The 13,988-nt window shown below is 36.5% G+C and overlaps 1 protein-coding gene across 3 annotated transcripts; it reads left to right on the top strand.

The window, feature by feature from the left end:
- The first annotated feature begins 124 nt into the window (after window positions 1-124).
- LOC105046245 (probable zinc metalloprotease EGY2, chloroplastic) lies at window positions 125-7,952 on the top strand. Of its 3 annotated transcripts, none has more exons than XM_073258713.1 (13): window positions 125-564; window positions 669-726; window positions 2,092-2,187; window positions 2,441-2,533; window positions 2,657-2,710; window positions 2,853-2,960; window positions 3,464-3,538; window positions 3,625-3,730; window positions 3,980-4,073; window positions 4,405-4,558; window positions 5,222-5,429; window positions 6,130-6,290; window positions 7,422-7,952. In XM_073258713.1, exons 1-13 carry the CDS (start codon window positions 320-322, stop codon window positions 7,671-7,673), a joined length of 1,704 nt encoding a protein of 567 aa, XP_073114814.1. In that variant the 5' UTR covers window positions 125-319; the 3' UTR covers window positions 7,674-7,952. The 3 variants fall into 3 exon arrangements, with proteins under 3 accessions (XP_073114814.1, XP_029120741.1, XP_010923077.1); XM_029264908.2 differs by having other exon boundaries at window positions 660-726; window positions 2,663-2,710; XM_010924775.4 differs by having other exon boundaries at window positions 126-564; window positions 660-726.
- Window positions 7,953-13,988: the final 6,036 nt, after the last annotated feature.

Below are 13,988 nucleotides of genomic sequence, written 5' to 3'. Positions count from 1 at the left end.
GAGAGGGACTAATGCACGGTCTTCGGCCTCCAACAAGCCCATAGGTAACATTCGTTTTATTGGGCCGCCGGCCCCCTAGCCCAATATTAAATACCCCGCACCTGCGCGAGCCCGCAATCGGTCCTACCAGATACGAATCGTCGCCACCGTTCCGCTCTCGTTTTTCTTGAAAGAAAGAGGATAAGATTTTGTTTATCCTCCTATCCGTTCCTTTCCCTCCTCCTGCTTTCAGTTTTGTCGCTCCAAACCCTTCTTCTTCTTCTCCACCGCCTGCCTCGCGAGTCTGCCATATAGATGATGATGATGATGATGAGATGAGATGGTCGAAGCGCTGAGCTCTGCACTCACCTCACCACGAGATATGATCGTCCCAGCGGCTTCTCTTGGGGATCTCTCCTCCCCTATAATCGCGCAATGCCTTCACTATAGTCACAAACCCCGTCCCAGCCCTCACCTCCCCCCCGCCGCCGCCGCCATCACCTCCTCTTCTTTCGCTTCTGCTTCGAGAAGTAGCAGTAGATGCTTTTGGAAGACCTTCCCCTGCTTGCAAATTTATAGCTTCAGGTCTCTTCTTCGTCTCTCCTCAAATCTTCTCTGATTTATCCCGCACTGAAGTGATTCTTTGCCTTTCCCTTTTTTTGTTCCCCGCACAAATTAAGGTCAAGCAGGCGAGGGGTTCGCTGCCAAGCGATGACGGAAACTGAACCGGAGGGTAATGACGAAACGGTACTCTTTATGCTCGGTTCTTTGTTTCAAAATATTTCCTTCTTCCATAAGTATGGGTGCTGCCTTATCTGGTTGCTGGATACCCTATGTTCTGATTATAATGTCCACAGATTTATCATGTGTTTCTAGCCAAAATGAGAGGTGAATAATATTTCTTGAATTATATTACTAGAAAGGTTGAAAGCATAAATCCTGCTTCTTTTCACACACACACACACTCTCTCTCTCTCTTATCGTACGGCCTTTGAAAAGAGTTTTCTGTAGTGTCAGAAAAAAAGAAGCTTTTCTGTACTTTTTGCAATGGAATTACATATTTGCCTTCATTTTTTCGAAACTCTTAGTAACAAGGTATCGTCATTCCATTTGGAAGGGGAATAATTTTTGGGAATTGTACACCTTTATATAATTTCTTCCTCGAAGTATCTATCCTATAACCTTATGACCAAAAAAGTGAAAAAAAGAAAGTATCCTATACCCTCTCCATCTCAATCACTGGTCTTGCAATCCTTCTGCTTTGGTCACCATCACATTGCTTGAAACATATTTCACAGTTGATTGAAATAGTTAATATGAGGAAATGTAGGATGCAGCATGCGAGGACCTCACATTAGGAAACATAGGGTGTTGCAGATTGCTCGGGGTGTCCAATTCCTTCATAACACTTTGAACCTCCAATTAGTTTTGACACATTGTGTAAGATAACAAGAGCATTCTTGGAGTCTAATCCCTTTAGTGACACTTTAAATTTTCAACCAGATTTTGACACATCATTGTAAGATATTGTGAGCACTCTTCTTAATGAATTCCCCTGGGAGTGTATTAACACGAAACATTTTTGTAATTAACATGTTTGTGGGGTATAGTGTCTTGTGATAGGTTGTGTTTTCTACTCACGTATTCAATTGTGTTGAATTGAATTCAAAGAAAAAGAATCTGGTACTTGTAAGTCAATAATTCCATCTCCTGCCATTTGCAGCATTCTTCTTTTATCTCAGATGGAGTTGTATATTGTAATGTACATGGATTCACTGTTGGTGAAGCTATTCAAATAAAGACTTGATTTGGCAATCTTGTATATGAATGCATCATCGAAGTACATGCAGCAATTTTTGCTGAGTTTGCTCTTTATCACTGTATCACCATAGTATATTTCTCTTGTGCTTTTTATTGTTATCAGTCAGAATATGCCTAGCCATCTTAGGATTTCTGAAGCACTTGTCTTTCCAATATATTTGATTAGCTCAATTTGTGTGCTATTTTGCGGCTTGTCTGTTATCATGCTTTGACATCCTGGTAACGTTACATGAAATGCATGGTTTTGCTCATTGTAGTTTTGTTATGTTTAGTGCCTATCTATTTTTGTAGGAAAATGATGTGTCTGGAGATGGAACATCCCCTCCCTCAGTTGATCGCCTGGTGCAAAATAATGGACATCCCAAAGATGAATTCAACATTGATCAGGTAAATTTGAAGCATCTTCATTTCGACTTTGGTAGCACTAGCGCATCTAATAATCATTTTTTATGGATAGTTCAGATGAAGTTGACTAAATTTATTATTCTTCATACATTCTCTTCTTGCTTGATGGCATTTTCTTCTTGCTTGTCTGAAAGGGAAAAATGAGTTAACACATGTGAAATGGTCAGCTATTAACAAACAAATGATAATTATATGGAAAAGCAATAACAGGGCAGCTTTTACCATGTTTCACCAGAACAAGGACGACGTTGGTAGCAAAGGATTGCTGGATCTTGGTGGCTCACTGGAGAAAAGCGAGGGGGATCTTGTAACTCAAAATGGCAAGCAGGTGTTTGCATAGTTGAGTTAATGAACTGGTTTTGCTTGTTGCAGCTGATATTTTTTCTAACTTGCTAGATAACAGATATATATGTTTGCATCTTAAAGCTTTTCTAAAATAAACCTGTCATAGGAGAAGAATGATGACTTAGAGGTTGCAAGTGGATCACCTTTGCCGGGGATGAAGGTGAAAATTTTTATGGCACCCATTCTCTCTTAGTGAAAACTCTAAGAAATTGTCAAGTTCTATGTCCTTTCTTTTGCTTTTGCATACATTATACAACTTCATCTAATATATGTCTTGCTCTTTAAATGTCAACAAACTACAGCAACAACTTGGCGAACCTATCAGGATTCCAAAGGCCACAATAGACATTCTAAAGGACCAAGTTTTTGGTTTTGACACATTCTTTGTGACTAGCCATGAGCCATATGAGGTTACTTATTATTCTTTTGTTCCCTTCTTATTTTGGAAGACTTTGTTTTATTCATAGCTTGCAGCTTGTAACTTCTCCCTTCTCTTTCTTTGTAGTCTTTTAAAATTTAATTGTCATTTTCATGCCGAACTATTTCATGCTTTTTCCAGTTTAGCTTGAGAAAGAGTTCAATTTTTTTTAGGCATTTCACAAAAAGTGTTAATGTGAAATAGATGGTTCATGGTTCCAATATGTTTTGGTATGTATACATGGCTGGAAAATTACTACTTTCTGTTTCATGGTATAATATTAGAGATCAAGTGTTAAACCTTGATTTATTCTATTAATGTTTCTGGTAATTTACTTGCTCGTGCAGATATCCTTGCTTTCATATTTTGATTCCTTTTCTTCAAAACAAAACAAAAAAAAGTTAACTTCTTTGAACCCCTACGAGCACAAAGAATTAACTTAATAAGACAAAATTGTGTTCATCAACCACTATCATCCAGTTGTCTATATGACAGGGTGGAGTATTGTTCAAGGGAAATCTTCGAGGGAAGGCAGCTAAAAGTTATGAAAAAATAACAAAGAGGATGCAGGTGATTCAAACTCCTTTTTTTTGGCTAGCTTAGAAGTTGGACAATTTGGCATGGTTTTGAGTAATATTTTGGTATTTAACTCACAGGATAGATTTGGGGATGAATATAAGCTTTTTCTTCTCATCAATCCAGAGGATGATAAGCCAGTGGCAGTAGTAGTTCCTAGGCAGACATTACAGCCAGAATCTACAGGTAAAACCTCCCTTTTTCTGCTATTCTGGCCATGCTTTAAAGTTCAAAAAGATCACCTTGTGTCAAATATGCTGTCTCTGAATTGTAAGTGACTTCACAATATTCATAGAAGTTGGTCTAACATTTCATTCCTTTTGTTGGATGTTTGTAATAATATTTAGAAAGACAATCATGTATCTGAAATTGTTAGATGGTTTTTTTTCTTTTTTCTTGACTTGTTTTGACATGCCTGGGATGTGAAATGTGCAGCAATCCCAGAATGGTTCGCTGCTGGAGCATTTGGATTGGTTACAATTTTCACTTTACTTCTCCGGAATGTACCAGCTCTGCAAACCAACTTGCTGTATGAGGTTTCTCTCATGTTTGTCTTATATATTGGTCAATTATTTTAACTCCTATTCCCTCAATATTTCTTTCCTTACTGTAATTGTTTGGAACTTCTTTGCTTTTGCTTCTGCTTTCACCACCATGTTTGGTTTAAGGAAATAGATGGAAATTAGAGAATGAACTTATATTGGATGACTAAATAGAGCTTTCTTTGTACATTCTGTAGTCTATCATTTAACATGTATAGTTTCATGGATGAAAAAAAATACCATCAATCAAATTTTGGGTGGTGTGTATCATTTTTCATAAGATATAGTTAGTAATGCTTAGCTTTGTTGTTTCTTCAGGTCGACATTTGACAATCTTGGATTATTGAAAGATGGCCTTCCTGGAGCCCTTGTAACTGCACTAGTTCTAGGGTTCCATGAAATTGGTCATATTTTGGTTGCTAGAGATACTGGGATCAAGCTTGGAGTACCATATTTTGTTCCTAGTTGGCAGGTGAGATATTGTCATTTTGCCCCAGTCTTTCAGTGATGGGATGCATGAAATGGCTGCATTATCTAAGTGATATGGCTTTACACCATGTTCTAGAAGTCTTATTTTAGAAGTTCTGAAAGCACCCTTTGTTTTTGAATTTGGTTATGCTTGATGCTTATTATTTGATATTTATTATATACCATGCTTTCTTCTCAAAGAGCTTATGTCATTTCAAGAAAGCCATAGACAAGAACATAATGCATTTTTTGCACTTAATTGGACATAGTATTAATATAGTGCAGATATCTGATTGGTGATGGCTTACAACTTTCATGAATGACATGTGAAATGCCTTTGCTGCTCTGGGTAATTTGACTTTCAATCACACAAGTCATAGGTAAGCTTCTGGAATTGAAAGTTTGAAACAATTTGTAGAAGTCTCTGGCATCTTTTTGTGTGTCAACAAGTCACTTTTGCTAGGTTATTACCATTGACACCAATCATAATGTAGTAATTTTGCCTTTCTTCAGAAAAATTCCTGCTTGCCCTCAATACTACGATTCTTGCCCTTCAAGTTCTAGCTTGCTAAAATTCAAGTTTGGATTTAAAGCATTGATCTTCTAATATCATCAATCTCAAATATCCTCTTATATAAAAATTTATGCATCAGTTGATTGGTTGCAGACAGGATCTTTTGGTGCAATCACGAGGATTCTCAGTATCGTAGCCAACCGTGAGGGCCTTATCAAGCTGGCAGCTGCTGGACCTTTGGCTGGGTTCTCTGTGGGGTTTGTTCTTCTGCTACTAGGGTTCATCTTACCTCCTGCTGATGGCATCGGTATTGTGGTTGACCCAGCTGTCTTTCATGAATCATTCCTTGCTGGGGGTATTGGTAAGTACTTTCTCATATTTCAGCAATCCAAATCACTTCCTCTATCATCTCCATCTGCACACCATCCCACCCCCACCCCCAACACCCTTCTTTCCCTTTTTCCCCTTTCTGTGTTCATGTTTATGTATAAGTTCATTGATGTTCTATGCATGGGTTAGCAGCAGCAATCCATATTGCTATAATATGCTTTTTAAGCTTCATGTCATCTGATTCTGATTCCTTCCCTTTTGCTGGAAGGTTGAATTTTTTTTCCTTTGTCAGGATATTTCTCCATGATAATACTGGGGGGGAAATAGAATTAGTATTTTGCATATATTACGTATCACATACAAGTACCACTGTTTTATGTTCCTGTTGATTGTCTTTAGGAATCACAAGGCCAAATATTATTGCATAATCTGTTTCATATCTGACTGGGGTTTGGAATCCAAGTAAAATAAAGAATCATTCTGTGATTTTTTTTTCTTTTGATCTAGTATTAATTATTCAAGCATTAACCTTCAAAATTGTCTTCAATAAATGGAGAGCTTTACTAGTTAAAACAAGCATCAGATGTACTTTCCCTCATATTTTGGATAACTGGTCAAAACTGAAACAATTCATCAAATTGCAGTACTTATGTTAACTGTAGAAACATATTGCACGTATGACAACCTTTTGGTGAGAGCTAACACCTTTTCTTTCATGTATGGTTGTGCAGCTAAGCTTCTTCTTGGAGAGGTTCTGAAAGAAGGATCTCCATTATCTATCAACCCGCTTGTTCTTTGGGCTTGGGCTGGGCTCCTGATCAATGCTATCAACAGCATTCCTGCTGGAGAGCTTGATGGTGGCCGGATTTCATTTGCAATATGGGGAAGAAAGGTATATACTCTTTTAAGATTTGAGGGCATGGCATGCTCATCGGCCTTCTGTATTTGGATATTCTTATGTGCGAGCTTACATCTTGAAACTTGTGCTTATGGTCCAAAAACTATAGCACGGAGAAGTTTTGAAGGGAAGCAGTATGGTTTGGTTGCATAATGGCCTTTTGAGTCCTAGATTATTTTGTGCTGGATATAGATTTTAGTTTATGATAATTGCCCAGAATTATAGCCAGCAAGCCCTATCTTACTCTATGGGATTTACGCACTCCTCTTCAACATTCAGTCCTTTCAAGAACTACATCTTTACTGATAACTTTCGCATATCTTTTCTTGTAACTTCCACTGAGATTGCCTTAATCTTGCCTATTCCCACTTTCAAACATTCGCTAATCTGGGCTACTCTCCTTGTTAATACCACAGTTTATTATTTGGCATGCCCATACTAGTTTACTCAATTCGTAACCTCTTTATTGGCACATCTCTACTCTTGTTTAATTTACTCTTTATACTCCTATTGTTGTCATTTCACATAAGATCCCCTCACAAGTATTTAGATCTTTATTCCAGCATCTAATGTTGTGGGACTATCATATGTTTCAATATCCTTGAATGAATGCGTGAGAAATGGTAAAGTTGATCTGGGGATGATGGTAGCTGTAAGTGGAGCTGTTGCTCTGAAAGCAAGGAATCAAGTTGTTACAAATAACGTGCAAAACTTTAGGTCACCTATCATTACCTGGCTTAATTTTATCCAAGCACATGGGTTACCTCTATGGCCTTCTTGAGTGCCTCATCATCCTTTTTATAGATATATCTTCTGCATCTGTGAGAATTACAAAGTAGTGGAAATGGAGAAAGAAATGGCCATTATATTTGATGAGATGCATTAGAGCAAGGGCATGCATGAAGAAAACAATTTGCCTGATTCACTCCATTCTTTCTTGTTGTCTGTTAAAAATTTGCACTTTCACATTCTTTTCTCTTTGTTCCCAACCTTGATTTGCTGGAGCTTGTTTCCAATGCCTTGGCTATTGGTGTGAGTCAGTTCTGCTGATAGTTTGAGATTGCTCGCTTTTTTTACTTGTTCTAGCTTGCTTACTAATGATAACTTACCTGGCTTGTATGACAGGCATCTGCTCGCTTGACTAGTGTCAGCCTTGCCCTACTGGGAATATCATCACTTTTCAATGATGTGGCATTCTATTGGGTGGTTTTAATATTTTTCTTACAGAGGGGACCTATTGCTCCTCTCTCTGAGGAGATCACCGAACCTGAAAATAAATATGCCATCCTTGGTGTTGCAGTTTTGTTGTTTGGACTGCTTGTGTGTCTACCTTACCCCTTTCCTTTCGCCAATGAAGGAATGAATTTTGATTTTTGAGTGCCGTTTGTCATCTTTGGCTCTTCAATTTAAAGAATTTTACCTTTCTTTTTTTTTTTTTTTTTTTTGCTAAGGTGTTATAAGGGTTCATACTGTTGTGTGCAATGTATGAAACAGCGACAATGCAGGGCCCTTTTTAAGGACACCAAATTGAGGACTCGATGTCTCATTTGAAATGTAGTAGTTTGCGAACTCTCGACTCTCTAAGCACGAGGGTGTGAAGACTGGTACTTAGCAAGTGCTCTGGAAATATATCAAAACACCTACAAAATTTGTAAATTCACTTGTCTCGAGTGTATGATGACTCTTAACAAGTATTTTGGTCTCTTCTCTCAATCTCACCAGGCAGGGCTGATAATGGACCTGTATGGTCGGGATATCAGCACATCCATATCCAGATTCATAAATGCAAATATGCTTACAAATATTAATTAGATACTGAAATTTCATCATATTTATTTTAAATGATGAAAATATAAGTAAAATATTGATGGTTTGGATATAAATTGGATAGCTAAATTTTATGAACCACAAATCAAAAATTTTATTATATAGAACATACATAAGACTGTAAACATATATTCAGATATGTTTTGAATATTTATGTATTTATATTTTTATCTGCTTTATTTATGGATATGAATATGAATATTAGTTAGTTGCGAAAATTTGTATGCGTATTTAGATAGTTTCATATATGGAAACAAATCCTGATCGATATTGTCCTATCCATTTTAGTCCTTTTAGGATGTTATTTTTAAAATTTTATGCTAAAATCACCGGTAATGGTGGCAACTGGGGCCAATCCTAATATAGGCTGAGATTGGATGCAAGATAGGTTAAAATTTTGTCAATTTGAACTTGATATATTTACTAAATGAGTTAAAAATTTAAATCTGAACTTAATCATTTTATTAAATAGATAATTCGATCTCATTTACAACAAGTTGAATCACATTTGACAGATTAAGTGGTTAAACATTGCCATCCTTAATTGCTAATAATTGCATACAAAAATTTCAACGCATGTCAATAACTGTAGAATTGATAGAAGAATTTGAAGACGGGTTGGGAGAGATGTGTCTGAAAATGAGGTGTACCGAAGCACTATCCTAAGGATGAATTTCGCCTCATCATAAATGTATACAATGAAATTGTTCCCAAGGTATAATAAATCCAACTCATCCTGAAGCCCTCCTATCATGAGCATGAGTGCATGGACGTTTAGCCCAAAGGACGCCTTTGGTTGCCTCGGGAGATGTCAGATGAGAAGGCAGTAGGAAAAATATGGGCAAATTTTGAACGAGTAGAAAGGCTGGCGTAACAATATAAGGTTTCAAAATAGTAGACTAGGCCTAGGTCAATCTTACAAGGCCTATTCGTATCGCGCATGCCACGCCACGCGGACATGCATGGCATGATTGGCCTAGCTAAGCCAGGCAAGCGCACTCATGTGGTTGCTAGCATCTGAAACTCCTGGATTTGAATGAACGCAAGCACATTTGCATTCAAACATCCACTGTAGGATGATTAAGTAACGGGTTTAAAATTTGAACCTTTTCACACGCACGCACGCACACAAAAAAAAAAAAAAAAAAAAGGAAAAATCTTACCACCACGCTTTTTGGATCCCTTTTCTCTCTACCATGGCTGTTTCGGCCAAATTCTGATAACTTCTTGGCCCTACCCAACCCATTTAAGAAATAGTATTAAGAGTATCGGTCGGCTTTGAAATACCAAAAAAGGTGGTAGAAATGTCGATCCATCGGTAATCATAAAAACCGTGGGTGTAAGTGGTTAATTATGATGTGCATAAGCAACGTTCATGTGCACAGGGCAGATGAGCATCAGTTAGAAATGTCTGAACGGTGGGCCAGAAGCACATGCATGCTCGGCCTTGAATGCATGCGGGTATGTTTGTCCGATTTATTGATCATATAGAAACATTATTTTTGCCATCATTTGTTATCTTCTATGCTGAACGGTAGGAGCCTATGTAGCTGTTTCTTTCTTCTTCCCCTTCCCCTTTTTTTCTTTTTTTTTTCTTTTTTTTTACCATTTTACAACTAGAATTTTATTGATAAGACAGTTGTGTTAGAGTTCCAATACGATTAAAAGAACATACATTAGGGGCCTGAAGCAAGTCACGTGCATAACACCTGATTAATGCTAGTTTAATGGTAGCTTTTATCGGCGGCGTTGGGTAGCGGAGAAATTTGAGTTCTTTTCCCAAATAATACGAAAAAAAATTTTTTTTACCAAAATATATCAAAACGAAACTTATTTACCAAACTAATGCAAAAGGGAAAAACGCTATTTTGAATGGCATTTTTTCCCCTTCCACGTCGGCCCCTATTTCCACGCTGGCACCATGCGAAGGAAAAAAAAAAACAATCAAAAAACAATCAAAAAACGCCATATGGAATGGCGTCTTTAAAAACGCCATTTTGAATGGCGTTTTTAAAAACGCCATTCAAAATGGCGTTTTTCAATTTTTCCACGTGAAAAAATCGTGGGAAAATGGAAAATTTTGTTTTTTAAATTTTGAAATTAGTAAATAAATTAAAAAATTAATTTGGATTGAAATTTAAAATATAAAGATTTTAATTTGTAATTAATTTAAAAAATCATAAGAAAAAAAAATTATTATAGAAAATAAAAAAAAGAGAAAGAAATATGAAAGAAATAAAAATTTGAAATTTAATTGAAAAACATCATTTGAAATATTTATCTTAAAAATTTTTTTAAAAAAAATTTGAAGTAATCAAAGAAAAAGAATTTTAATTAAAAATTAAAAATAAATTAAATTTTAAAGATTAATTGAAATAAAAATATTATTTCAAATTACTTTCCGAAATTAGAAATAAATTTTTTTAAAAAAATTAAAAAAATTTGTAAAAATAGGGTTAAAAAATTTTATAAAAACATAAAGAATTGAAAAAAATAGAAATTATAATTGTAATTGAATAACAAAGTTTATATTTTTAATTTTAAGAAATAAGAATTATAATTATAAATAAAATTAAAAATTATATTTTAAATAACTAAATTAATTTAAATATAAAACGCCATTTTGAATGGAAAATTAGAAAATTTTGTTTTTTAAAATTTGAAATTAGTAAATAAATTAAAATTTTAATTTTGATTGAAATTTAAAATATAAAGATTTGAATTTGTAATTCATTAGAAAAATTAATTTAGATTTTTTATTTCAATTTTTTTTTAAAAGATGTCAAAAAAAATCTTAAGAAATAAAAAAAAAATTATCATAGAAAATAAAAAAAAGGAGAGAAAGAAATATGAAAGAAATAAAAATATTATTTCAAATTACTTTCGGAAATTAAAATTAATTTATTTTAAAAAGATTCAAAAAATTTTTAAAAAGAGGGTTAAAAAATTTTATAAAAACATAAAGAATTGAAAAAAATAGAAATTATAATTGAAATTGAAGAACAAAGTTTATAATTTTTAATTTTAAGAAATAAGAATTATAATTGTAAATGAAATTAAAAATTTTATTTTAAATAACTAAATAAATTTAAATATAAATTTTTAAAGTATTTTTTAAATAAAAGAAAAAAAATACTAATAGAATATAAAAAAGATAAAAATGGAAAAAAATTAAAATTAAAATTTAAAAATATAGAAATTATAAAGTAGATTAGAAAAAATATATCATAAAATAATAAAATTAAATTGAATTAATTACAATTTTTTTGTTAGGGTATTTTATAAATGTGACTTAAAAAAAGTAAATTTGAAATAAATTTTGATATAAAAATACATTAAAAAGTTAAAAAATTATGAAAAGTTAAAAAAGTTGAAAAGTGAAAATTTTTAAAAAGTCACCAAAAATAACAATTATAAATTTATAACCAAAAAAAAAAATTAATGTTTAATTGAAATAAAAATATTTTTTAAATATATTTTATAAGAATAAAATTAATTTAATTAAAATAATTTTCAAATAAAATTTAAAAATGACCTAAAAAAATTTCATAAAAAGATAAAGAATTGAAAAAAATAAAAATTTTTAAATAATCAAAGAACAAGCATTATAATTCAAAATTTAAAAGAAATAAAATTTTAAATATTAATTGAAATAAATATATTATTTCAAATTACTTTCGGAAATTAAAAAGTAAATTTATTAAAAAGATTCAAAAATTTTTTAAAAATAGGGTTAAAAAATTTTATAAAAATATAAAGAATTGAAAAAAAATAGAAATTATAATTGTAATTGAAGAACAAAGTTTATAATTTTTAATTTTAAGAAATAAGAATTATAATTGTAAATGAAATTAAAAATTATATTTTAAATAACAAAATTAATTTAAATATAAATTTTTAAAAATTATTTTAAATAAAAGAAAAAGAAATACTAGTAGAATATAAAAAATAAAAAAATAAAAAAAAATTAAAATTAAAATTTAAAAATATAGAAATTATAAATTAGATTAGAAAAAATATATCATAAAAGAATAAAATTAAATTAAATTAATTACAATTTCTTTGTTAGGATATTTTATCAATGTGACTTAAAAAAATAAGAAATAAGAATTAAAATTGTAATTGAAATTAAAAATAATATTTTAATTAATAAATTAAATTAAACATTATTATTTAAAAAAATAATTTAAATGAAGGAAAAAAAATGGGTGGAAAAATTAAATTTTAATTTGAATTAAAATTTGATAAAAAAAAATACAGTGTAAAGTTAAAAATTGAGAAAAAATATGGAATAAGATATTTATAAAAAAATATTTTTTTAATTAAAAGAAATAAAAAAAAAGGGGGAAAACGCCATAGAGAATGGCGTTTTCCCCTCCCAGATCCCTTTTCCCCTCTCCTTCTTCCTTCTCCCTTCTCCTTCTCCTCTTCTCCCTTCTCCCTTCTCCCTTCTTGATCTTCTCCGGCGTCTCTCCGACGGCACGGCGGCACGGCGGCACGGCGGCGAGGTCTCGGCGGCGGTGAGTTCTTCCCGCCTCTCCTCCATCTTCCTCTTTCTCTCTCCCTCTTCCCCTCTCTCTCTTTCTCTCATCCTGGCGGCGGGGCCCGCGTCCCGGCGGCGGGCCGCGCGTCCCGGCGGCGGGCCGCGCGTCCCGGCGGTGGCTCCCGGCCCCCTCTTCTCTCTCTCTTCCTCTCTCTCTCTCTCTCTTCCTCTCTCTCTCCCTTCTCCGTGGCCGCCGGCCACAGACTGGCGGCGGCGGGCCGCGCGTCCCGGCGGCGGGCCGCGCGCCCCGGCTGTGGGTCCCGCGTCCCGACGGTGGCCCCGGCCCCCTCCTCTCTCTCTTCCTCTCTTCCTCTCTCTCTCTCCCTTCTCGTTGGCCGCCGGCCACAGACGGCCGGCGGCGGGCCGCGCGTCCCGGCGGCGGGTCCCGCGTCCCGGGGGCGGGTCCCGCGTCCCGGCGGTGGCCCCCGGCCCCCTCCTCTCTCTCTTCCTCTCTCTCTCGCTTCCTCTCTCTCTCTCCCTTCTCCTTGGCCGCCGGCCACAGACGGCCGGCGGCGGGCCGCGCGTCCCGGCGGCGGGTCCCGCGTCCTGGCGGCGGGTCCCGCGTCCCGGCGGTGGCCCCCGGCCCCCTTCTCTCTCTCTCTCTCTTCCTCTCTCTCTCCCTTCTCCTTGGCCGCCGCCCACAGTCGGCCGGCGGCGGGCCGCGCGTCCCGGCGGCGGGCCGCGCGTCTCAGCGGTGGCCCCCGACCCCCTCCTCTCTCTCTCTTCCTCTCTCCCTCTCTTCTCCTTGGCCGCCGGCCGTCTGGGCCGCGCGTCCCGGCGGTGGCCCCCGGCTCCCTCCTCTCTCTCTTCCTCTCTCTCTCTCTCTTCCTCTCTCTCTCCCTTCTCCGTGGCCGCCGGCCACAGACCGCCGGCGGCGGGCCGCGCGCCCCGGCGGCAGGTCCCGCGTCCCGGCGGTGGTCCCCGGCCCCCTCCTCTCTCTTCCTCTCTCTCTCTTCCTCTCTCTCTCTCCCTTCTTCTTGGCCGCCGGCCACAGACTCCCGGCGGCGGGCCCCGCGTCCCGGCGGCGGGTCCCGCGTCCCGGCGGTGGCCCCCGGCCCCCTCCTTTCTCTCTCTCTCTTCCTCTCTCTCTCTCCCTTCTCCTTGGCGTCCAGAGACACACACATTTCATCTTCCATTTGGTAAGGCGACCATCAGTTTACAGGATGTCAGCATCCTTACTGGACTACCAGTTGATGGAGATCCAGTTACCGAAGTTGATCCCACACTTACCATTCCGGAGTGGCAGGCTTTGTGCTTGCGGTTGTTAGGGTTTGAGCCCGACGCACATTTTTTTGATCATTCACGACTCAGGATTGAGTGTT

Source organism: Elaeis guineensis, chromosome 5, assembly GCF_000442705.2.
Source record: "Elaeis guineensis isolate ETL-2024a chromosome 5, EG11, whole genome shotgun sequence".
NCBI classification, from domain to species: Eukaryota; Viridiplantae; Streptophyta; class Magnoliopsida; order Arecales; family Arecaceae; genus Elaeis; species Elaeis guineensis.
This window is presented reverse-complemented; position numbering and strand designations above follow the sequence as displayed.

Coding starts and splice junctions, on each gene's coding strand:
- LOC105046245 (XM_010924775.4), top strand. CDS start 320: ATGGTCGAAGCGCTGAGCTCTGCACTCACCTCACCACGAGATATGATC. Junction 2,711..2,852: donor CACCTTTGCCGGGGATGAAG/GTGAAAATTTTT, acceptor AACAAACTACAG/CAACAACTTGGCGAACCTAT. Junction 3,731..3,979: donor ATTACAGCCAGAATCTACAG/GTAAAACCTCCC, acceptor TGAAATGTGCAG/CAATCCCAGAATGGTTCGCT.